Genomic DNA, 26914 nt, shown 5'->3' with positions numbered 1-26914 from the left:
TTATCATATGTAATATTAGTGCCATTTAAATTTCCCTATAAAAACTGTTCTGAAATCTTAGGAGGTAACACCCCTCTAAGTTCAGCTCTCTGTACTGATTACACACTTAGGACTTTCTAAAATATTGTGATTTAGAAACTATTGCTACCTCTTTCCAGATATGTCTTCCTGATACTTTCTAACCCTGCCATCAAGTCTTTTTTCTGCTGCTTCCACTGTGATGAAGGAAGCTTGTTTCATACTTCAGTCTTACTAGTTTCTAACCTCCGAAGGAGCCCCTTTAGGACAAGTTCTAACAGCTGGCATGCCAGGCACTTCCCTGGCCCAGAGAGTAGAGCGGTGATAGTCAAACAAGGAGTCATCTGAGAGTTCCTGAACCTTAAGGTCACAGTGATAGGCTCAGCTTCTAACATAGGAAGGGGGCCTTCCCGAAAATAGCCGTCTATGACTCCAGCTCTCTCTCATTGTCAGAAAACTCCATGGACTAAACTGTTCCCTAGGGAAAGTGGTTTCCTTCCCTTTACATCTTTGCAAATGATCCTCTATGCAAAAGGGAGAAAAATATTAGAGACTGTCCCTTCAATCTCATGGTTTTTGAGTAAAGAAAATTTTATATTCCACTCCAAAAATAGCACCAGGAAGATGTGATAGGGGTAGATGTGTACTTCTGCCAACTCTTCAAGGTGATTGGACTTTCCCAATCCGGAGGCACTCCTGGCCCCTGGAAGTGTGTCTCTGGTGTGGCGTAGACTTGGGGGGCCACGATGCCATCTTGTGACCGTGGATGAATAGCGCATCTTGGTCGGCTGACGAAGGCTTGCTAATTTGTCGGCTCATTCATTCCTCCATTTGTACACCAGACATTTAGTAAACACGTGTTTGTCAGGCCGCGAGTATGTAATGTAATGAATAAGACGTAGCTTCTGCCCTCTTGGATCCCCAGATAGGAAGAAATTCTCACGTTTGTGCACATGTACACATGCGCACATGAGGAGCACAGAGGAATACTGTGATGCTATAGGGTTTAGGTCTGAGGCATATAAAAGAATGCTGAGCGGAACACCTAGGAAGAAGTGCCCACCTGTCTGCTAGGGTAGGGAAGGCTACTGGGAAGAAGTGACGCCATCTTTGTTTTCCCCTTAATCTACCAGTATAAGGGGAAAATGGGGAGTTTCTATTTAACAGGTATAAAGTTTCAGTTATTCAAGATGATTAAGTTTTAGAGATCTGTATAACATTGTGCCTTTACTTAACCAGTACTCTATTGTAGACCTAAAAATTTGCTGAGAGGATGGATCTCATGTTAGGTATTGATACTGAAAAAACAAAGCAAAACAAAACAAAACAACACAACAAAGGGAAAGTACTTTAATATAGCAAGTTAAAGTGATGTTGCCAGACACACTTAACCTTCTGAGCCCTTAAACACCTCAGAGGTAGTATGATTCCAGTACCAGTAAAAGTATAATCATTTATTTGTTCAAGAATGGTTGTCACCTTTTTATTTAGGCTATCTGATTCTTCATTCTATGAAAGGAGAAGGTTTAGCTCCTAAGAGAATAGTGTTTTAAAAACATAAATGGAAAATTATGTTGTTTAGACTACCCTAAGTTAATAGACTGCTGTTACAGTCTACCCCATGGGTGGCCTCCATGAGAAAACCTAAAAAGAGAAAAAGTTATTACATACTAATTATTTTTCAGCAAAGATTAGTTGCTACCAAAAAGAAGCAGCAGTCATAATACAGCCTTCTGTATCTTATCTTTGCAAAATAACTTCATTGACAGAAAGATCTAGGATAGTTTTGCACATAGCTGATAAAACATCTGTGTTGCCAGGGATCTCTTCCTGACTTATTAACACTCTGTCTCATTAGGAGATTTCAGCTAGGGTAGCAAAATTACTTTTCATGAGACTTGGCTGACTTAATATTAGGATGTATACCATCCAATTTTCATGACAATGAAATAACCATTCAGTTAAATCTATATTCTGAAAAAACATCAAATTTATTTTAGGAAAGTAGGCTCTAGTTAATAATGTTTGCAGTCTAACATGTTTATATTTTAGATTTTGTAGAAATTAGTGAGGTAAAAACACGTAGAGATACCCAGTGATCCCACATGAAAAAGTTTGGGGTTACTTTATTATTAAGTTCTGCATAGGAATTCTTTATTGGATTTTTATTCTAGTTTAACAATTTCTGTAAATTTATTGTTTATGTTTCAAGAGATAACTAGCTTTCATGAAGTTTTAAAAGCGTTATCTTAGATGTATTTCGTAGGACTTCAGTTGGTAGTTATTACTTTTGGCTCTGATTTTTTGAAATCTGATCCACTCAGTGTACCTTCAACATATGTAAAATGGATGTAATAATTATTTTTAGAAGTCTTAAGTGTTTTGATTAACACTCATTGTAATAAAACGTGCTTTGAGGTTTGAGATATTATGAATCTTTCTATATTATGAATCTTGTTGGTCGGATAACCTAGCCTGGGGCGAATTGGAAAATTGTACAGTAACTTTAATAAATTTGTACTATTTTGGGTGTGGAGAAGGCTTGACATATTTAAGATCTTGGGAGTTGCCCACCCTGTTTTGTGAAAGCTGCCAGAACCCAGTCATGGGAGCCCAGAGTAGTTAGTGGCACATATTTTATATCGTCTATGGAGTCACAGAAGGAATTCCAAAGATGAGAACTTGAACTGGGGAAGCAACTAGCCTTCTTTTATTTAAGCAAAAGTGGAACAGTCCACATTTATTCCTTCTGTTTCCTTTTGAAGGCAGAAAATCTGTTAGGTCTTAGGGATATCAAGGCCTATAAATAGTTCTCAACTTGCAGTCAAATGAAATATCCAGAATATCAGATCAATTCCAGATGGTCTACTGCATAAAAATAAAAAAAAAAATAGGAAGGAACAAAGCTATAGAGGACAAAGACAACTGGGAATTAGAATCTAGTACAATATGACTTAAGGAACAGGCTAATAAGGATTGGAATAAGAACTTGAACCGTTTTTATTTTTTGTGAATTCTGGATATAGAAGTTAGTGGCTAGCCATCCTTAAATAAATTAGGAACTGTTTAAGGTTACTTTGAAAACTGTGGATCTACCAAGGTGCCTCTTTTATCTGTTACTCGTTCGCAGTAGCAAAGTGGACATGCAGGAGTTTGGACAGCTCTGTTTTAATAATGACAGGGATGTTTGGAAAATTATGGAAATTCTTTGAAAAAGAAGATTATCTGTTTTCATTAACAGAATAGGTTTGCATTAAATATAACACAAAGATATATATAAAAGAAATGCCAAAAATGTTTTATTTTTAAATAGCTATTTATTTGCATATCTTCTATCCCATTTGTAGACATTGTTCATTTTCATGTTTTCTTATTAAATAATATTTTAATTTTGAAATGTCAAATTGAATAATTTCCGCCCTGTATTTCATGAGAAATATTTTTGAAATTGCTAGTAAGTCTGATTTTGTATATTACAAAAATTATTTAATGTCTGTATTCTCTGCCAGAGTATAAGCTCCAGAAGGGAATATATTCTGTCTATATTGTTTATTATTGTACCCTAACCCCTATGCCAGGTACTGGCACCTGAGTATGCTCCACATATTGTGTTGAATTAATCAATAGCATTCTTAAACTTACCTGAATATTTTAAAATTTATTAAAATTATGTTATTACAATTAAAAGTGGGATAAATAAGAATGTACAGACTTTAAATAATAGACAGGATACATGAGTGGAAAGATAGCACAGAAATAGAATGGTAACAGTGGGGGAGGAAATCATTTATCTTTGCACCTCTAGTTCCCAAAGCATGCCTGGCACATAGTAGGTCTCAGTAAATATATTGTGACTGACTCAAAAATTTGGGTGACTAAATAGTAGGTGTGAAGCAGTGAATATATATTAAGAAAATCATATAAGAATCTAACAATAAAAAAATTGTACAAAGAAATGTGAATAAATTTGATGGTTATTTAGGATATATTTGATGGGAAGTATACAGGAAAGATTCATCTCAGACTACATCCTAGACCCTAATATTCTTGTTTTATAAACATTACAACTTTTAATTATAAATGATTTTGTGATTTTATATAAGTCAACCTTAATTTGAATATATTAATGGCCTCTAAGATTATATTTGAGTTTTCTATACTGAATAATTTTAAGGATCTATGATGTACTATGTTAGAACTATACATTTAATAAATTTATTTTTTAAAGCATTCTGAATTACTTATATTATTGTTTCAGTTTTAATGAACTATATGAACACATACATATATATTTTTAATTTAGTGCCCCAATGCCATACCTGATCGGAATACACTCCAGCCTCATAGAGGTGAGTATTTTTCAGACATGAAATGGTGATAACTATTATTTTTATGAATTGATTTAAAACAGTTGTGTTTTGAAAGAGTATCAATTGAATAGTACAAAGAAGTGACTAGTTGCATATTTAGAGTGTACTTACATGATCATTTTCAAAAAGGTAGTGTTAAAATTATTTTATTTTAATTAGTATGCAAAATGACCATCTTCAGTGGTATGACACCCATTGAAAGTAGGTTCTATTTGGTTGAAGTCATATGGTAAGTTTTAAATACTAAAAACCTTAGTCTTTGGTGAACCACTTTCTTTATGGAACTTGAGATCTTTTATATCTATTTCTCTTTCAGAAGAAATATTTCTGTATTTTGAAAGTGAGAATTTATGTAATTATGAGTCATAAAGGGAAAGTGTTTTTATTTTGCAAACTTCACTATAATTCAGTGTATCAGTGTTTTTCAAAGTGTGTTTTAATACACTAATCATGAACTTTTAAATTAGAATATAGCTTTGTAAGACTTTAATTTCAGTCCTGTTGGGACTTAAAATGTAGTTTTTTTGCTTTTTTTTGCACTGTCATTCGAAAATGACTTTTGTCACTTGTTATCACTGTAGTGAAAAACCTTGAGCTTTAAACACCTTGAACTTGAAATCAGTGAGATTTCCAGAGAGGACTTCTTGTAAGATTAGCTTCTAAAAAAGTAAACAAAAGACTTGGGTCAGTTGCATGGCATCATTATGCCGGCTGATTTGTTCAAATATATTTCTTTTCTTGCTGGTTGTTCATATTGTACTTTAACCCAGTTTCTAATAAGCAACTTTAATGAGTTAGATTTGGTTTTCTGATGAGTTGTTGTCATTGTATATACCATCAGTCCTCACTTTGCTGATCAAGGAAGAGCCTGGTGATTATTTTTAAATTCCTGAGCATCCTTTGTGGAGAGAGTCGTGCTTTAACCATTAATAAAGAATGCATTTTAATGAATTTTTAGTAGGTTTAATTCCTTTTTAATTTTGAAGTCTGGGTTGGATAACATTATGACTCTATATTTTGTCAATTTTTTTTTTTTTTTTTTTTTGGGTACGCGGGCCTCTCACTGTTTTGGCCTCTCCTGTTGCGGAGCACAGGCTCTGGACGCGCAGGCTCAGCGGCCATGGCTCACGGGCCCAGCCGCTCCGCGGCATGTGGGATCCCCCCGGACCGGGGCACAAACCCGCGTCCCCTGCATCGGCAGGCGGACTCTCAACCACTGCGCCACCAGGGAAGCCCGTATTTTGTCAATTTTTAGAAAACAACTTCTTACAGCCCAAGGTACTTGCAGTGAAAGGACAAATTGTATAAGATAAAACATGAATAAATAGGTATTTAATCTGTTATTAGAGTGTGGAATATATGACTGGCATTTTATTCATCAGTAGTTTGACTTTTTGCAAAATCTAACCATGGTTGGTTGGTATGGTTTCAAAAAAAGTCATCAAATTTGATTTTGATGTTAGTGCACGTATCTCTTCTTATGTAATGTACCTAATAGAATACGTAGTTTTTATAATACATTTATTTATACAGATGAAAAATATTTAAAGTAGTTGATTGTACCTGTTGATGTTGTTATTATTATTTTTACATAATGATTCTAGACCTACTTTTAAAACAAATGATTCAGCTTTTCCAAAATATTGTAGAAAGGAGTACATGCTTTAAATATTCAATTCAATTTATCACGTTTATTGTACGCCTGTAGAGAAAATCAGTCCTTTTTTAAAGGAGCAAATTTAAGAATTTTTTACTCCTTAGAGTATTGTCTTGGAGAAGCAGTCCTTTCTAACTTTAAATTGGCTCTTATTAAATGAGACTGTGTAAAGCCATGATTAGATCAGCTGAAATCTCTGTACCTTTTATACTCTAGACTTATCAAACTGTCTTAATAGCCAGTTTTATTTGGTTTAATAGTGAATGAGAAACTATAATAGGAACTTTAAGAATGTCTTTAAACCAGTTGGGTACCATTTAGTAACTTTCTTCTTAATCTTTTACCAGGTGATACAGATCGTACGTTTCCATTTTTATGATGACATTATTACACAGATTTTTTTCACTAAAATTCTGATCTTTTGTGCTTTTTTATTTTATATAAATGGTATTATAATTAAAATATAAATATATATTTACAGATTTTATATATGAGACAGAACTGAATAATTTTTCACATTTGTTTGGCTGCAAATACAACTAATTTTTTGTGGAGGAAGAATCAAAATATTCTCTTCTCTCTCAGTCAAGACAGTTTCAACACTTTCTATCAGTTTTACAAAGACTTTTAAACATAATTGTTCAAAGACATGAAATTAATGTCTTTCTAAATCTTTTTTAAAAATCATTTTTATGCGATCATAAGTAAAAGATGACTAGAAATCTCTTTTTAAAATGTAAATTTGCTTCTAAAATAAAGGACAAGGGCATTTTGTTCTCCCTGAAAACCTGACTTTAGGGATGAAGTCAAGGCAAACTAAGGCCTGTAAGTGATTGGGAATAAATCAGTACAGGCTACAAATGTGAGGGTTATCTTATTTGTTTTAATACACAAAGGGTTCTAGGTAAAGTGTTGACCCAGTTTCACAGTATCATGTGGCTGCTTCCACCGTGTCCCTTCCCTCACTCTGTGTACAGAGTGTACAGGTGTGCTGGCACCACCTGGAAGGAGGATAGCATGTGGAGGATGCCAGGAGTCTCGCCAGTTCAGCATCTGCTGTTGTTCTCAATAAGACTTTGTCTATGTCCTAATATTATTTTCTTATTTTTGAAGAAAAAGCACATTGTTTTTACCTTTTCCCCATTTTCTTACCTTTTCCCCATCCAAACAAGTTGATGAATTTTATGAGACATAAAAATATGGGACAGAGAAAGTGGTGCCGTTTTATATGCCATATGACTTTTCACTCCTGTTTAGAAAAAAAATGGCTAAAGCCTGATTTGGAGGGAAATAACAGAGAAAATACAATAATATGAATTTTTAAAAAAAGATTTAAATTACATGCTATCTTCTCCCCGCTTTTTTGCTTATGTAGAATTGTTCTTGTTTTAGGGAAGCCCAGTCTTTTGATTTATTGAAATGAATACATTTTCCATTCTTAATGAGCGTTCCCATTAACAAATTTTAATATTCAGCTATTATCAGACTTCTTAAAACTAAGAGAAACTTTGAAAAAGGTATACATTTCATACTAATGCTAATTTCCTTTACTCAGAGATTTTTTTTTAACTTTTTATTTTATATTGGAGTATAACCGATTAACAATGTGATAGTTTCAGGTGCACAGCAAAGTGACTCAGCTGTTCAGAGTTTAGTGTTAGCGTCATTACAAACATTTTGGGGTCACATAACCATTACTCTATGTTATTTAGATGAACTCATTTCATTCCCTGAACAATACGTCAGGTTTCTGGATTTTCTTTACACTTTCTGTTAAAAGGGCAACTTAGAATTGAAGATGGAAATCAAAATTATGATACACTTTTTGCATACAAATGCCATTAATATAAATATAGTTTTTGCTCATAGGTTATTTTTGTAGTTATGCTGTAGTTGATTTGTAGATAACCACATATTTACATATGTAAATCTTTTTTACATACATGTATGCACATGGAAAGGAAATGAGTTTATTTATAAATATTTTGACAATAGTATCACTGTTATAAGTTACCTTCTTAGAAATGGCCATTTTCTGAGTCTTACTTTAGAATAATTATAATGTCTTTTACAGGATAGAGTTTTAGAATCACGTGCCCCCTTGAGAATGCATATTCCACATAGACATTGTGGCTATCCTAACACATAAGAATTCCCTACTCTAGACTACCATTTTCCTAGCAAATTTAACATTCTACCTGATACGCAGAGATTTGAAATTCTAACTGGATCACAGAAATTCCAGTCTTGGCTAACTTAAAAAATTGGCTTGGCCAATTTAATATTAAGCTCTTTAAATAATCTGAAAAAAATGGCTATTATTCTAGAATGTCACTTTTAAAACTACTGCACTGAAATTAATTGACCAGTTGCTGGTTGACCTATGCAATTAGGGAATTCTGGGTTGATGGATATATTTCATTAATGCACACCTTACTTATTTTCATTAGGAAATAATATTATTTGCTATCATCTAGATAAGACTACTAGAATTATATGATTTGTTTAAGTAGGCATATTAGTTTAAATAAGAAAAATAAACTATAAATATTTTCTTTCTTTAAGGATAAAAATTTAGTAAATTCTAATTTACTATCATTTGTGCATATATTGAGATAATTTGACCATTTGACTAAGCTTTCAAACAAATATGACAAGTCAAATAGTTAATCTGATAGGCTATTAAATTTGATCCTTTATATTAAATTCATGGGATAAACATTACTAACAATAAATTCCATATTACTGCTCTCTGTCATTTTTTCTTACTCAATTTCACTTGTCATCATCAACTTATACCAAATTTACATGGAGATATAGAGAAAATATTTATTAATTTAAAACTTACTTTACTACTTAGTAGTCATATTTGTTGTTTTGTGTTAACCCCGCAGTATGATTTAGGCTAAAAATAGCTATAGAACTGGCCACACGTTCCTGTATCATAGGATTGAAATTCAATTGGTAAAATTTAAAGGATATAAATTTTTACAGTTTAATATAGCCATGCATATTTTGTATTTGTTGTAGTATCTCTTTGGTAGTTAAATTACATTCAGTGTCTCCAAACTATTAATATATTTAGATGAGTAAACATGGTATTTTAAGCATTTTTAGTCTTTCTTTTTGAATGGTTTAGACAGACTTTCTCATAAGGCAAAATTGTTTATATTCTTTTATGATGTAGAATTTTCCTTTTTTCTTTTCCTAAGGATAATGCATTAAGATAATTTTCTCTACATATCTAAGTTCATTATAGCTTTGGAAGGAAAATATACTAAGATGTTTGTTTATAATTGTGTTTTTTAAACAGAGAGTGAAAAATAAATCATTGGAGGATGTGGTTATGTTAAATGTTGACACAAACACTTTAGAATCACCATTTAATGACTTGAGCAGCCTACCGAGTGACGTGGTAAGTCTGGAGGATATTTTGTGGTGAACAAGCATATATATGTTTTCTCCTGGACCCTTGAATCACCAAGAGTTACCTTCCCATTTTTCTGTCTGAAATAAAAGGGCTGAACATGAGCATGTGGTGTGAGAGGAGTCAATGCAGAGTCTGTCTTTCGTATTTTTACCTTTTGGCAGTTGAGGAGATGTCAGATGCAATATCATATTCCTTATTGTAAAAGTAGGATCGTAATTAAAAAGCTAGATGCATTCATTAGGCAGAGTTTCTTTAAACATAAGTCTCTTCATCTCATCTTAATCATTATATTACAAAGTAGGCATTTCTGTCTGCCTAGTGGCATGTCTTGCAAAAGAATGAGAGAGTTTTTGAAGGCAAGAAGAAGAAGGGGGCCAATTATCGGCTTTTGCTTCCCTGCCACCTGCCAGCGCTTTTCCTTTTAATTAATGATCTGATGGCACTGGTCAATATAATAAGAAATGCTTGTACAGTTGGGGTCAGAAAATTCTGGCTTTGATCTCCCTCAACTTTCTGAAACATTTATTTGTTTTCTCTAAATTATTTCAGTTTTATTTTAATCCTTTCTATCCTGCTGAGGGCTGCAAGAATGAAAACCTACACTGTTTGTCATTTGCTCTGGCAGAGCAAAGACTGCTTACTTAGAATTCTATTTGTAAATTAAACTGCAAACCCAGTTTGTCATAAAAGACATCTGATCCTTTTGAAATGACGAAAACTGTCTTTTGTCTGTAAAGGCTGATAAATTAAGTGCCAGCTCTCTTCTGGTCTTTGATCTTGCAGAGGTTTGTGTGTGTATGCATGTGTGGGTCTGCAGCTTATAATAGGATATATTCTGTATTTTGTGTTAAATAGTCTCCAAAGTAAATTTTCTGGCCTTCGTATTCCTTAGAACAGGGTAAAAATGCAGATTGTACTGTTTCTGTATATATTCTAATAGCTATTTTAAAATATCTTTATAGCATAGTTCTAAGTTAAAATAACTCCCCTTTTTAAAAAAATCCATTGTTTTTTTAGCTATATTAAAATTCGGGAATAAAAAACCTTTAAAATATATATTTTTTTTCTGTAATACTGCAAGTACTTTGAAATCACTATTAGAGAGCTTGAAAAAAAAGAATAAAAAAAAATCTCAAACTCAGAAAATACAGTAATACTAGCCTTGATTGCTTGTATGGCTAGTGATAGGGAAAATGTGACTTTAAAGTCAAAATCAGATTATTTATGCCCATAAATAACCTAAAATACTTGCTGACCTTGAAGCAAATTAAATCGAACTACTTTATCTAACTGTAGTAAAATTTATGCTATGTATGAACAAATCCAAACCCAGGCCGGTGAAGAATTATATTATCTTTTTCGCTCATTATAACTCGATTGCCTCATTATAAAGATTTTGCAGAAGCTGCTAGAAAGGATTAGAGTTGTTCATTTAGAAATCCATCAAAGTATTCTTCACTGGATAGGGACATAATTATGAAAATAAAGTCCCAACTTTTAAGAATGTTTTCCTTATGTGCATGTAGTTCCTACTATTAATTCCCTAAGAAGAAAGGATTGTTTATTTTTTTTAAAATGAGAAAGGATAAGAAAGAGAAAGAAAAAAAAAGAAATCAGCTTTTTTGTGTTATATTAAAATTTTTATAGTCAGCTCCAGTGATAGCTGATTATTTTTTCGAGAAAAACAATCTTTAATAGTAATTTTTTGATGAGTGATTCTTTTTAAATTGGAAACCTCTACTTTCCTAGTAGAATTAGTTTGATATTGAAACATTTATTTAAATATGTGAGGAAGTTAAACAATATTCATGAAATGTAAAAGCCTAAATATATAAAATGACAAGAGAGACCATCTCATTGTTTATTTATAAGCAACAGTTAACATGACTGAAATAGTAAAAAAATATGCATAAAAAGGAACTCTGCAAGGTAATGTAGATATAACTAAATATATGCTCGGAATTAAGGAGCACAGACTTAGACAAATTTGAAGAATGAATAAACTGAAATAGTCCTGAGGTGGAACTAGGACTATCTACTGAAAGTATGAGATGTTTTACAGGTAGAGTCATTTTCTAAAAATGTTTCAGGTGATTGTTTGTTTAACCCAGCTCTAATAAATTTAGCTTTTTCATCAGTTTTCCAAAGCTATCCCTTATAGTAGGAAATACGATAAAGTATCACATCATACTTGCTATAATTGTAAATGTTTTAAATGAGCCATGTTAAAAATCACAAATGATCATACTGAATTTTTTTGTGACTTGAATTAATAAAATATACTTGAAGCCTGAAAAATATTACAGTTGGTATTGTTTGATAATTTAATAAATTAACTGATATTTAAATGGGGGCATTTTAAAATCATTCACCAAAACATTAAAATTATGCTTACAGGCTAGATGACTTTCTGTGCATGTGCACTTTATTATCGTGTCAGCTTGACCAGTGGTCTTGGCTGTTCCAAGGTCAGTGGTCACAGTTGTCCTGAATTACTAGTTCTTTTTTCCTGTGGACCCTCTGCTGTGTTGCATGCTGTAATCTTCTTAATGGCTTCATTCCAATATTCACACATAATATTTTAGATTTATTGACTGTTAGAAATACTACCATGCCAGTAGCAGTTCCGCTACTCTTAAGGTATTTAAAATTGGAAAAATAAATCAGGCCAAAGCTTTCAGGAATCCTTTGTTTTCCTTAAGGGAAGGGGAAAAAACTCTCTTCCTGTCTTCTGACAAGAACAGTTGTTTTTCGATTTCATCATTTCACTTTAGATCTGGATCATTAAAAGAAAAAAACCAGATTTTATTGGGAGTGATTTTAACGATATTGATTATTACATGGAATAACTTTTAAAAGCATTAAAATATACTTTTGCAGTTTTCGTCTACGAATACATTATGATTTTTATTTTTTTTAGTGGCTGTGCCAAATATAGGTACCTTCAAACATATGTAGTTTGAGTGTTTTGAAATGAAAAAGTAAATTTTAGGGCTATGTAAGAGTATCGATTTCAGTTAGTGTTATTGTGCTATGTTTTTAAGTGGGGGCAGAAGGAGCCAGTTTTATTAAATATAACATTTGAAATCTCAAATGGGTTCATTTTAATTTAGGAAAATGCATTATTGAGACCCCCTCCATTGCAAATATATACACAAATTTAGTTTCAATTACATAATTTATAATGTTGTATTTCTAAGGTATTAGTGCTCATTTAAATTTTTATCATCAATAACATTTTAAAAAGTAATTTGGAAATTGTTACTATTTCAAAAATAAATAGGATGCCTCACTTGTGAGAAAATTAAGCTAAGTAAAGTTATAATGAGATACAGGAAATCTGTCTTTATGTGAATATTAAGTTAAAACAGTTATAAACTAACTCTTATAGAAGAAAGCAGGTTAGAATTGACGTCTGAAAAAGTTACATGCATTAGAATATTCATTACTAGGAAAACAAATTTTGACCAGTACTGCTTAACTGTTTTAAAATAATTTTAACTTATTAGACTGTAAAAAATAATATACTCTGAGACAGATCAATATACTTATACCCCTATGTTAGATAAGAGGATAAAGCCACAGAAAGTATGCTGTTAATGGTATGTCTAGATAGAGCTTTAGTTCATAGAAGTTGATCCTCTGACTTATGCCCCAAGCACTAGAGCATGGTCTCTCTCATATAAACGTGATACACAGTGCAATGAGTAACTCTTAAAATTTGATATCGAAGCTTACTCTCCATTCTAATCTTGTTAAAGAAATATCATTATGACCTATTTGATTTAAATTAGGATTGTCAACACTGTTTTAAAAACTCATTTTCATGCTATATGTAATGCTATTGGAAAACGATTTTCTATTTTCTATTATGAGCCTGTGTAGAAAATACAGTATGTACACTGAAGAGTTATTGTACCATTCACGGTAGGCCACAGTATGTTATAGGACAGCAACATTTAGTATAAAGCATATTTAATTATTAAAACACTGAAAAGACCTTTTTATAAAATAGTCATTTAAAATACTGTGCGTCTTATACTGAGGCTTTCAAGTATCACACCAAGGACTAGGTTAATGGTTTTACCATTACATGAAAAGGAAAGACACAAATTGCTCCGATTAACTAAAAATCATTACAAGCCTAAAGAACTAGAGAAAAAAAACCCCAACTCTGACTTTAAATTAAAATTTTCATATATCTGTATCCAAGTGAGTTAATTAGTTTGGGAATAAGTTTGGAAAAGAATTGGCTCTTTCAGAGAATTTAAAAAAATCAGCTTAAAAAATTAAAGTATATAAACAAATTTAACTCTTACAACCATACAAGTAAGTCAGTAAATATATTTAATTCATTAGATATTTCCTCTAATCTAACATGAAGGTTTAATATGTTAAATTGTCATAATACATGTTATAAAGAGAAAAAAAAACAGGCCCCGGAGAATATTTAATTAGTTCCAGGTTTACCACAGCCATGCTGTAATCCTTATCTCCTTCAGCAGTGAATGAAGTCCCCAGCAAACCGGTAGAGTGTCCAGGTTACGACTGTGTTACAGTTTCACTCCGGTTCTGGAGTAATTGAGGGGACATTTTTTTGTTGAATAGAGTAGTCTCCAGGAGACAAATCCTGCTTTCAGTTTGCCCCTGAGAGTAGTGTTTTTAAGGGTATTTTCATCTGACTTTCATAGTAATGAAAGGGCGAAACCTGGAAGCCGGTTTACTATCTTGGTGGCTCTGCGTGCAGCTGTGTGTTTCCTGTCCCTGGAGAAGGAGAGCAGCTTGTGATGGCAGTCACCGCGCTCCTGCACCCGACTTCGGCTGTCACGGGGACTCACCCTTCTTCTAAATAGTTACTTTCAGAGATGAGATTGTTTACAAAAAGGTTTTTTGTTTGTAAGTAAACGATGAACAGATCCTGCTGTTTTTTCCCACTCTTTTCTTGGTGTGTATTTTGTAATATAAACTTTAAATACCGAAGCATAACAAAACAAAAATTAAACACTCAAACTCTTAATTAATTGGGCCTCAACATTTAAAAGGTCTTTGTTGTTTTTCTCTCGGCTGCGTGAGAGAATCTGTGCCTCCCTCCGCAGGACCCAGCCCTGCGCGGTTCCTCCCTGCACGTCTCTCTACATTTGCCATTTTAAAATTGATTTAGAGTTTGCTACTTCTAGTGATTTTCAGTGCTCATGAATTTCCTTGGCTTTCTCGTGGCCTTTCATTTCCATCTAAATTAGCCAGCTTTTCTCCTAATGTCTTTTTTTTTTTAATTTATTTTTGGCTGCGTTGGGTCTTCGTTGCTGCACGCGGGCTTTCTCTACTTTCGGTGAGCGGGGGCTACTCTTCGTTACAGTGCACGGGCTTCTCATTGCGGTGGCTTCTTGTTGCGGAGCATGGGCTCTAGAGCACAGCCTTGGTGGTTGTGGCGCACGGGCTTAGTTGCTCCGCGGCATGTGGGATCTTCCTGGACCAGGGCTCGAACCCATGTCCCCTTCATTGGCAGGCGGATTCTTCACCACCACGCCACCAGGGAAGCCCCTCTCCTGATGTCTTTTTTCCTCCAGTATTATCTTAATAACGTGCTCTCTGTCTTCTTATGGCCAGTGTGTGTGTATGTGTGTATATATATATGTTTTTGGCTTTAAAATAATTTAAAAATTTGTTCCTTGTTTTTTAAGTTCTTCTCCATGTTTGAGAGACTTTTTGTGTGCGTAATGTTGTGAGCACTGCCGTCATAGTGGTTTCCAAATCTTGGTGATATGATGACTTGATGGACTTCTCAATGAATTTTGTTCCCAGGCACCATCACAGATATTCTGATCCAGTTAACTAGAGAAGTTAGTGGAGCAGCATGCCTTGGACAGGTTAATTTGTTCATTCATTCAGCAGATACTGATTGAGCACCTACTGTGTGCCTGTGTTGTGCTGGGAGTGGAGTGGACAGGAAACCGTAGAAGCTGTGGTCCTGAAACTCACTTTCCATTATTAGCTGAACCCAACCACAGGGCCACACCAGGTCATGGTGATCCTGGGAAATAGCTGGGTTTACCCAGCCGGGTTAACCAAGCACCGGTCAGAACTTAAGATTTCTATTACCGAAGAGAGGGAGAGTGGCCGTTGGTAGGCTGACAGCTGTCTCTGCCGTAAGCGAGCCCAAATGAAAATAATGGTAGCCAAGCTGAGAGGCCACTCTTACCCGCCTACAAACTAGATCTGCCTTTTGAGGTTCAGCTCAACATGTCAAAGCACCTGAGTGCCGAACTGGCCTGAACAATGAGTATGAGTAAGGTGGTAGGAGGAGGAATAGTATATACAAAGGCTCTGCTGTTGGCAGATTCAGGGAATGGAAGGAAGTCCTGTATAGCTGCGCTTAGAGGAACAAAAGAGAGGTTACGCAAGTGAGGTGGTAGAGACAGGTAGGAGTGAGAGCGTCGTCTACAACTATTTTCCCTTCAGGGGCATCTTAAAATGAGTGGAAGGTCTGTGCTTCTTGTTCAGGACCTCCAGACTTTACTGGGAATTCACTGGAGATTTGTAGCAGAGGAATAATAGTGAGATCCACTTTGACTTCTAAGAATATCATCTTGGGTTCTAGGTCCTGAGGATCACTGGGTGTAACGAAGCAGAAATGAAGCAGGAAGAGCAGTTCAGAGACCATTTGCAGTGGTCTAGGTGAGAGATGGTAGTCGCTTGAACTTGATAGTGGCAGGGATTTGGAGAAAAGCGGACAGATTTGAAATCTATCTCAGAGGTCGAACAGCTGGGGCTCAGTGATTACTGCTTATGGAAGATGAGAAAGGGGGCAGTGTTGAGAGGACCTGCAAGGCACCTGGATGCACGGAAGTGACACTGACATTGGACTTGAGGTAGAGTAAGAGCAGCTTTGGTTGTGATCATTTTAAGATGCCTCTGAAGGGAAAATAGTTGTAGATGACACCATATTTTAGGCTTTGAAAGGTAATTTAAGCATTCAGAGAAACAATGTCATGATACCCTCTGGGAGTGTATCATATGTTTTTCATTTAATAAATGTTAAAGGTTACTGTTTTAATCCTTAGAAGCATGTTAGAAAATTATACTAAGAAGGAAGGGTTAATTTTATTGCTTAAAAAACTGAACATTAGAAGGATTAAAGAAGTGTAGGGATTTAATATCTGATTCATACAATGACCATAATATGTTTCATGGAAGAATAAACGACTTTAACCTTGTAACTTTTTTATAAAGCAAATAATTATTTGAAGCATTAACTTTTCTGAATGTACGTAGTTTCTAGAGTGCAGCTTAGTTAGGAAAAAGGATACTTAAAGACATCACAGAGATGTTTCAGGTCATGTAGGTTATCCAAATGTTATTCCTGAACATTTATTTTTACCTTCTGTTCTTTACCCTGATGTTTCTCTTTGTGATCCTAAAAAGTAAAATTAAAATTTATGGGTTACAGTGATTGATTTATTTTCCTGAGAAGACACATCTAAAAGTCAAGAGAAAACTTCTGTCACTTCTCTGAAAAACTCAGCTCTTTTATGTCACCTCCCTTCCTAACCCCCGGTTGGCATAATTGCTTCATTACTCAGCCCATGTGCACGTGGCTTGCACTCTTCTATTTATACCTGTTTGCTGTGTTTACTCATGTAATTCCCTCCTTTTATTCATGGTCACTTAGTGCTAAGAGGGTAAAAGCGGAGAATTGGTGGTAATATTATTCACGTTGCAGTGAACTCCCACTGGGCTCAAACCCAGGTTATAATTCCTCCTGTGATGGCTGCTTTAGAAGCCTGGATTCTCGTCGTATGAAAGGAATTTGAACATTTGAGAAGAGCAGTGAAATGACGTTTATTCTGAAGTTTTTTTCACTGTTTAACTTTTTTTTTTCCGCAGGGGAGGTCTAGTACGATACCTAATTAGACTTCAAAAATAATTTATATACAGACTAAAAAATGTCATAATAAAATAAAATGTCAGTTTTCAAGTCATCTTTAGCCATCAGAGATAGAAGCTTACTTTGTTAAGAATAAAAAGAGAAAACAATTGATACTTTTGCAAGATCACATGATAGGATTTTGTGATAATAGCCACGTGACCAAGGTTCCAAATGCTTTTCTGAATTCAGTTACATGTGAGTATAAACTTCAGGGTCTCATGGAAAGATGTACATTTATTTCATAACTAAACTTAGAAGTTTGGAAATTAAAGCAGAAAATGCTATTTCCCAGACCAAGTATTTTAAATAAGTGCAGAAGATATATCACCTTATTTATAGATAAAAACTGCTAAAAGCTATTTAGCTCTGCAAAGCGTAGTGGTAACTGGTGATAATTTACTCCAGTGGTCTAAAGGACAGGAAAATAGCAAGGCTGACACGATCATTTTATGTTAGAGTAATATCCTAATAGCTGAAGCTGACTATTAAAAAGCACTCTCATTTTTACAGGCTGTTTTTGAGCGCTCACTGGTGCACACAGAAACGCTTAACTCAGATGCCTTTCTGGTCTCTGAAAAGCAGGAACCACCTCAGACCTACTGGCAGTCGAAGCCCACCTAGAGTAGGTCAAGGAAGAACTCCTTATATGCTGTTTGTAAAGGTTGAAATAATGTAGAAATAGGCAAAGGAAAAACTTAACCATATTTCTTGCTAGTCTCACATGTCTGTATGCAATTATATAGTGTGCTCATATAGAATAGCACGGTCCAATAGAAATATAATATGAGCCACATATGCAATTAAAATGTTTCTGGTAATCATGTTAAAAAGTAAAAAGGAATAGGTGAAAGTAATTTTAATAATGTATTTTATTTAACCCAGTATATTCAAAATACTGTTGCATCATGTAATCAATAAAATTATTAATGAGGTATTTTGCTCTCTTTAAGTCTTCAAAATCCAGTGTATTTTTTTTTTACACTAATAACAAATCCTAATTTGGGCTAGTCACATTTCAAGTGCTTGTGCGTCTGGTGGCTACCGTTTCGGACAGTTCTAGAACAGGTATTTTCTTCTTTCCTATTTTCTATAGCGCTCTTGAGGAAGTTCAGGAGCTATCACTGACTAATTTTGGAAGTGAAGGCTACCTCGTTATCATTCGGTTAGGAAGGGCCTGAGGCAGCGTTGTGAATACCCTGGATAACTTACGCAGCAGCGATTGAGCAATCAAGGACTTGGGGTAATAAAGGGTGAGGGATGGATTGACTTGCCTCCAGTCTCTGGGAGCACACGTGTCATGATTGTCCTAAGGATTCTTAATTTGTGGAGAACTGAATTGTCACGTCCAGATTTTATAGAAAAATACATCTTGAGGAATTTTCTTTTACAAAGATACAAGGCATGACATTTTTAAATGTTTTTGGTTTTCCAAAGTAAAATTAAAAATAACCCAGTCATTTTCTTTTTATAATACTTTGGAAGACTAGAATCTTATGCTGTCCATCGTAAGCCTTTTTAGGGGGCAATAATGAAATACGTGTATTGATTTTCATCCCCATTGGTTTTTTTTTAAAGGCATTTGAAACCTAAAAAATAACATTATTACAGACTTAAGAATAAAGGACGTCAAGTCAGAGGTTTGTTTTTGCATCCTTCAGCTTATTTATTTTTGAATATGTGGGTTACCTAAAAATATGCATTAATTGAGGTTAGATTTTAATAATAAAAACTTTTTCTTAAATGAATCCTAATTTATGCACTTTGTGGGCTAAATGAATTAGGCTCTAAACTTTTATCTGAATCTATGGAGCTTGGATATAAATTGAAAAGATCACAGCTATGGGGAAAGACCTATACTGCAAAGGCCTTTCTGCATAGATTATGAACATCATAACTCAATAATTTTTTCAAAACTGTGGTTATAATTGGACCCAGTGGGGGTCTCTGTCTTTGATCAGATCACAGTAACTGTGACTTTACACTGGAAAATGTCACTACTGTGCAGGTTTATCACCTGTAGAGCTGGTCCTTCCTCTGATGCTGTGTTCCTTTCTCATTAGCATTATTCGAAGTTTAGTTGTTAATTAGGTTGACACTTCAATTACAATCATCATCCACAAGAGTAGTGAGGGCTGCTTGTATAAAGAAATAAAAATATTCCTCCTTGCATATATATGTAAAGGAGGAATGACATTGTTTTGTTATCTGGTAGTATCGTAAGGGTAAGAACATGCTCTGATAAGGGAACAGTCCAACCAGAATTTGTCCCATCAGTTTTTTCTTAAGAAAACAGAATTCCTACGTGACTTTATGTTCCCATGTAGAGCATTGACAAGTAATGTATATGAGCATCAGTGGTATTTTTTAAGTGTACAGAGTGTAGTTTTTATTATCTGTGAAAGGAATTGGTCAAGTGAATTGGATGCATAGGAACAGATCACATCACCTCCCTTTTTTTTTTTTTTTTTTGTGGTACGTGGGCCTCTCACTGTTGTGGCCTCTCCCGTTGCGGAGCACAGGCTCCAGACGCACAGGCTCAGTGGTCATGGCTCACGGGCCCAGCCGCTCCGCGGCATGTGGGATCTTCCCGCACCGGGGCACGAACCCGTGTCCCCTGCATCGGCAGGCGGACTCTCAACCACCGTGCCACCAGGGGAGCCCTCACCTCCCCTTTAAAAACTAAGAGTGCGCATCAGGAGGTTGATTACTATTAGAAAATACTCATCTAAGTAAGGGCTGTTCATGAATAGCATGCATTCTCTAAAATACACACAACCTGAAATTAAAGGATGCAACTGTATGAAAAATTATAACAAATGTAGGTGCCTTTTAAAATTTCACAAATTCCTAGATAATACATTTTTCTTTGATTTTAAAACATTATTAACGTGATTACTGGTTCATAAGGCAATAACGCTGACCTCGAATCCTGCATGTGGTGGTGGAGAAAACTGGACAGAACCGGGTTGAAATCTCAGTTTTGCCACTTAGTAGCCAGATATTGAGGGCAAGTCGATTCACATGTTTGAGCCCCTGTTTCTTCATAAATGGTAACATGAGTACCTTTTATAGAAGACTCTGAAGATCAGATGGGACAGTGTCTAACGAGCACAACACAATTCCCCACTTGTGGTAGGTTCTCAGTAACCTTAACTTCCCTCCCCTCTTTTTATCTAATAATGGTGAAAACCATTCGACAAATGACTGGAAAATTATTTACATATACAAACGAAGCTTCCAAAAATAAAATTAACTAGCAAGCAGTCGAACGCTACCCAACCGGCTTCATCTCCAAACAAGTAGACACATGTTGTAATTGCTAAAAATCTGCAGAAAAGTGGCTCACAAGCAGTTTACTGTAAAATAATTAAAGCTTATTTATGTCAAGAGGCCTTGGGAAAAAAAGAGAGCACAAACCAATTTGCATTAGCACATTACTGTGGGCCCCTGCTTTCCTTTCAATTAACAGACCAGCAGGTGCTCCCTGCACTTAGAAGATAAGCTGTCAGGCAGAGGATGAGGCTCGGGCTGACCTGCACACGCTGCGGTCTGCCTGCCCATTGGGCTCGTGCCTCGCTGTACCAATTTCTTAGGTGTGAATTTAACGGTTCCTCTCTGTCACGCAGGTCTCGGCCCTGAAAAATAAACTGAAGAAGCAGTCTACAGCTACGGGGGACGGAGTGGCTAGGGCCTTCCTGAGGGCGCAGGCTGCTTTGTTTGGATCCTACAGAGATGCACTGAGATACAAACCTGTAAGCGTTTTATTTCATCACTGTTTTAATGTGCTCTTGTGTGGTTCTTTGGCATGGGGCAGAAAAAGAAACATTTTAATATCCCACCCGAAAAAGTATCGTAAAGGTTTTTGAAAATACAAAATAATATGCTTTAAAACATGATGTTCCACCTCCAGTTTCTTGACTTTATGGTTTTAGTTCTTTTAGTAAATAACCCTGAGTTAATATTTCCCACATTCTCTTGCATAGAACCTTGTTTATTGTTCTAAAATTGGAATTCTTACTTGTAACTAATCAATGAATTGTGTTACTACGTCTTAGAGTAACGACCTAATCTTGTTAAGATTACTAAGAAATTAACCGGACAGTTGGGTTTATTAGATTAGAGTTTAGAAATGACAAGTATAATGTGAAAGTTTAAAAATATTAGAACTTGAACATTTTGCAACATTTGGAAATTTATTGTCTTCCTAATTCATAACACTTTTCTAAGTGGGCTTATCTATTTAGCATATCCTAGCTCACTTTGCCATTTCTTTCTTGTTTTAATACCCCCCAAATGATTATTATGTAGAATTGTAACCCAAGTTGTTAGATGGTCCAAAAAGGTGTAAATTAAAATATGTTTTCTTCTCTCGGAATTATTGGTTAAGCATGTTAGTCTGATTTCACTAAAATGATTACACTGCCCTTTCATGACCAGGTGAATAAATGTATTAAAAATATTGAGTTAGTAATAAGTAATAAGACCTGTTATCTAATGGGTATTTCACCATTGTTAAGGCTGTGTAACCTCGACCCATTTCTTTAGTCTCTCTCAACTTCCATCTTATTTGTAAAGTGAGAATTCTTATACCTTCTCTGTCTACCTTTCAGGGTTGGTGTGTAAATCTTGTCATAAACCATGAAGCACTAAACAAATGTGAACGGGTTATATGCTTTCCGAACTGACTTCTAAATTAGTAGTTCCCACCCAGTGGCTCTTGTACCTCTGAGGAGTTATTGAGTTAGGCAGATCAGCTACTGTCTCTGGAAAAGTGCAGGTGGTCTAATTTGCATGCTCATCTTTTTGAAATATGTGTGTATTTTTTAAAACATTATATAGAACTCATAGTACCGTACAGAGTATATGTATCTCACATGGGGGAGTCTTCAAAAATTATTGGCGGTGATAGGGTCTCATTCTTTACAAGACTGGAAACCAGTCATCCACACTACAGTAGAGCATAGTCATTAAAATTAGTGAACATCAATTGAAACAGAAAAATGGGTTTGAAAGACAAAATTAGTGGTTGATTTTAGATATCAAATTCTTTGAAAGAGATTGCTTTCAAGTTTTACAGTACAGGAGGAAAGTTAAAAGATCACTTTGCTTGAATTTTGCCGCATTTAAATACTTAATCTATAAGCTACATTTTTCTTTTCATTTTCCTTTTAGATTTGTAAAAGACTTCAGATTTGAGGAAAGTGGATTGAGGAGAAAATTTTCTTAAACGATTTAAATGATCAGTGTTGTTAGGTGACGGTTAAAATTACTAAAATATTCCATCTTGAACATTAATTACTTACTATAGTTTTTGTAGCTTGATTTTCTCCCTCTTTGAGCTTGATTGAGCAGATAGTAGGGTTATAGGATTTCAATGATTTTTTTTTAAACATCGTGAAAGCCAGATTCTCAGCATCTGTGGGAAAATAATTTTGTCAGAGAACGTCTTTCCTGTTTATTGATCACATCTTATAAATTTATTTGTTAATTTATCTACATTTTTCCTTTATATGTTTGATGTTTTCTCCTTCCCTTTCTACTGCTGGTTCTTTCTGGGAGTTGGGGGATGGTATTTGCATTCTGTATGCCTTCACATTTCTTTTGACTCAGTCTTTGAATGAAAGCTCAATTTTTAAAGTATACTGAGTGTATTTGGACATTTTTTTCCTATATATTTTCAAAATAAATAGTTTTTAAGGAAAATTATTTATTGTATATAAAATATTTGTTGTTTTTGTTGTTTTAGGTATTATCTTTACAAATAACCATGGACTCTTTTTTGGACATTTATATAGCAGGCATATATCTTTGATATATTTTCTGATTGATGTAAAAAAAAAAAAGAGCCAAGTTTAGAAGTTACAATTATTTCATGGTTTTGTCTCTTTTCATCATAAATATATTTTAGCGGTATCCTTCAGGTACTGGAGTACAATTGGAAAGGGAAATATTACAAAATAGCTTTTAATGGATATGAATTCTTTAACTAGGTATTACTTTTTGAAATTTCATGATTGTTTATACACACACAAAAAATGAACCAGTTATTTCCCTTACGTTTGACAAAATTGAACCTGTTGATTGGTCTGTGACAGACCAGAGTCTCAGGGCCCTGCCTTCGCCTGGGGTTCAAGGCCCTCGTGATGGGCAGGTGGTCTGTGTCTTCCTTTATTTTTTTTCTAAACTTTGACCTCAACTCAGAGAATTCTGCCTGAGGCTCTAAATGTCCCAAGCTTCTCAGGCTTCCAAACCCTTATTTACAATGTTCTTTCTTCCTGGCAGTGCTTTAATCTTTCTAGCTTTTAATGGCCATCTAGTTCTTTCCTGATTCTTGAAGTAGTAGTTTATAGTGACACTTCCTTTCTGTGAATTCATTATATTTACTTTCCTTAACACATTTGTTTTCCCTTTTTTATATATTATTTATTATAGTTCTTATATTATTATTTTTCCTGACATTAATAATTTATTAATTGCTATTAAAATAATAACTGTTGAGTGCCCACTGGATACCAGGCATTGATGGGCCCTTTGAATTAACTCTTTCATTTAATCTTTACAAGCCTCAAAATATTACCCCTTTCATTTTAAAGATAAGAAAAGTGATGCTCATAGAGTTTAAAAACCTCCACTAAGGTTCCCCAGCTGGTGACGAGTGGGGCTGCATCTGGATCTGTCCTTTCCACAGTCCCGGTCCTGCTTCAGCGCGGAGTGTTTCATTCCATTAGGCCTCCATCCTCATATCATCTGCTCCTTGAGATAAATTTTCTGAACTTACATTTCTTCTCAATGAAGATACATGGAAGACACTCGGTATACATTTACGTAAAGACTGAACAAACAATACACAATCTTAAGAATTTTCTCAAAAGGTGCAGATGGTACAGGCGTCTCATAGAGTGCATGTAAGCTGGTGAAATAATTTGTTACTCAGGCCACGTATTTCCATGCATGGCTTTGTCCACCTGGGGTGACTGCCGCCACTCAAACTGCTTCTTCCTCTTCCCCCTGCACCCTCTGCAGTGGCACTGGGGAACCAGTTGGTTGTGGGTTGTGAGGGAAAGCCCTCAGGATGATCCGAATATTCATTTTCAAATGCACATGCCGAATACTGCCAAAGGGTAACTTATTTTATAAATTAAGCACTTAGAATGTCTAAGTGACAACGCTTAATATGTCCTCGCTTTTCTCCTAGTGCCTAAGTTACACTCTCTGAATGACACACTGGCATGATTGACAAATAAATGGTACCTGCTCTTAATTACAGAGAAAATGATAAAACTCCTTAATGTTTTTGGAAAGTGATTTCAGTAAAATAATGGATGTTTTGTTGGTTTTGGATTTTAACCAGCAGCAAGTTAGCTACTTTTTAAGACTTCAAAAACGGGAGATGAAGCTAATGTGCTAAATAAATGGAAGAAAAGTGCTAAGAGCACAGACTCTAAAACAGAGCTTGAATCCTCATTCTGTGGCTAACTAGCTGTATGACTTTGGGCAAATAACCTCTTAGTGCTTTAGTTTCCTCATGTGTTTAAAAAAAAAAAAAGGCAGTAATATTTCTTGGGTTGTTCAGAGGATAAAATGAATTCATATATGTAAATTACTAGAGCAGTGCCTGGCATATGTAGTTAATGCTCTGTATATTAAGCTATGATCATTAAAAATGACATTTTAGAAGTAGTAAATTTGGTAAGGAAAATTCCCTTAACGTAACTAAAATAAAGTACCCTCTGCTGATCCCCCAAAAGAAAAACATTGCCGTAAACATGAGAATACTTTTAAATGATTGCACTAAATAACTAATAAAGGGTCATCATTTGTACCTCTGTATCATTTGTATCACAAGCTATTAAAAGTCAAATTTTTGACCAACAGCTAATGCTAAAGAAATGTTTGCCTGAGTTAAAATATTGCTTAGTATATTCAGAAGCATATACTTTATTACCCTAAGAGCATAGAGATAATGCTGAGATCTGTTCCTTTGAATATTTAGGATGATATCATTAGCTTCAAACACTCAAACTTTTCGGGGCTGCCGTGAGCCTTGCTAATGGATAAAAAGGAAATTTTTTAAAAATAAAGATTAGCTAGTAATCTGGGCTCCTGTTTGACTAGTAGCCAGAGCTGTCCTTCAGACATTTTTTGGTTTATGTTCCTTTAAAACATTATCAGCGAGTTATATTTTGTGATTACGTTCAATCAATTTAAGTACAGGATTGACATCCATAATTTAGGTGGCCAATCACTAAATCTTTGCCTTAAAGCTTCCATTTAACAAATTTGTAACTGCTAACTTGTTAGAGACTTCAAAATCCGAGTTGGACAGTTTATGTACTCACCCCTCGCAGTGGTGTGGTTCCCACAGCATGTGAGGTACCCACTCATCTTATTACCCAACCTTGAGTACCTTTTGACCTCAAGATGGTTTCTACAAAAGAAGTATTTGGTATTTGGCTTTCAGATGGAATATGGTTGTACTCTCTTTCCACTCTTTTTTTTTTTTTAACTAGTAGAGAGGGAATTTTGCTTAATTTTTTAGCAAAAATGTAAAAATATTGCACAACTAGTATGGGGCAGGGAGAACTGGGGACTTGGCTAGTAAGGGTTCCATCTGTATATCACTGGTAATATGTGTCATGAGAATAGAGGATGTTTGTCCTTAAGTTGTGGGGAAGAGAAATGTATTTTATCATAGCATGTATAAAATTAATACATAAATCTATTGATCTTTTAAAATGCTCATGTTTATCCAAAGTGCTAGAAGCAGCTGTCCCTAAAAACAAATCAATTTCTTTTCCCATCTTAACTTGCTGAATCACAGGCCAGTGGAACATTGAGAGCTATGTTTTTTCAAGACAGATCTAATAACTTAGGATACACTCCTGTAGTAATATGTACAGAAGAGAAGATTTTTGTTAATGACTAAAGTTTATGATGTGAACATGCGACTTTTCACTAACGGTTCTCAGCAATTAAGGAAGCATTGTTTTCATGGTCACTAAACTGAGAGTAGATATGCCATAATAATAGCATTGGGACACTTGGAAGACAGATGCTACATAGCCTGAAAAATCTTTATTACTGTTTTCTATGAGAACCTAACTATGTTTTAATATTCCCACGAGACAACTGGTAGCCAAATCTTTCAGAGAATTTAAAAATGTAAATATACAGTCATTATGCAGACATTTTTGCTTAGTTTGTTTATACTCCTTATGAAACAGTGACATTACATATTACATCCAAGTGTGTTAAGGAACTGAATAAGTACTATGTTGATGCTTTGGATTTTACTTCACATTTTTGTACAGTAGCATACTTCCTGACACCTTCCTTTTTTTTTTTTTTTTTTTTGTCAATATGAACTTTTGCTAAGTCATACACATTCTTAAAACATAAAGATCTAGTCTATTTTTTAAGTATTTTCTTGCTCTTGCAAAATTTCCCACTCTGGAGAATAGTCTAGAACTTTAAACACATCTATTCTTAAAAACAAACTAAACAAAAGTGTT

The 26914-nt window shown here is 34.7% G+C and overlaps 1 protein-coding gene across 4 annotated transcripts in view; it reads left to right on the top strand.

Annotated features, from left to right (window-relative positions):
* The window catches only part of DENND1B (DENN domain containing 1B), a 266602-nt gene that overhangs the window by 147016 nt on the left and 92672 nt on the right, over positions 1-26914 (top strand). For all 4 annotated transcript variants that reach the window (XM_060091461.1, XM_060091462.1, XM_060091460.1 and 1 more), the window contains 3 exons: positions 4322-4367; positions 9359-9460; positions 21029-21154. In XM_060091461.1, the coding sequence (XP_059947444.1) occupies positions 4322-4367; positions 9359-9460; positions 21029-21154 (274 nt within the window). The remainder of the gene's footprint in view (positions 1-4321; positions 4368-9358; positions 9461-21028; positions 21155-26914) is intronic.

This window comes from Mesoplodon densirostris, chromosome 2, assembly GCF_025265405.1.
Source record: "Mesoplodon densirostris isolate mMesDen1 chromosome 2, mMesDen1 primary haplotype, whole genome shotgun sequence".
NCBI classification, from domain to species: Eukaryota; Metazoa; Chordata; class Mammalia; order Artiodactyla; family Ziphiidae; genus Mesoplodon; species Mesoplodon densirostris.
Note: the sequence above shows the minus strand (reverse complement) of the source record. Positions and strands in the feature narration are given on the sequence as shown.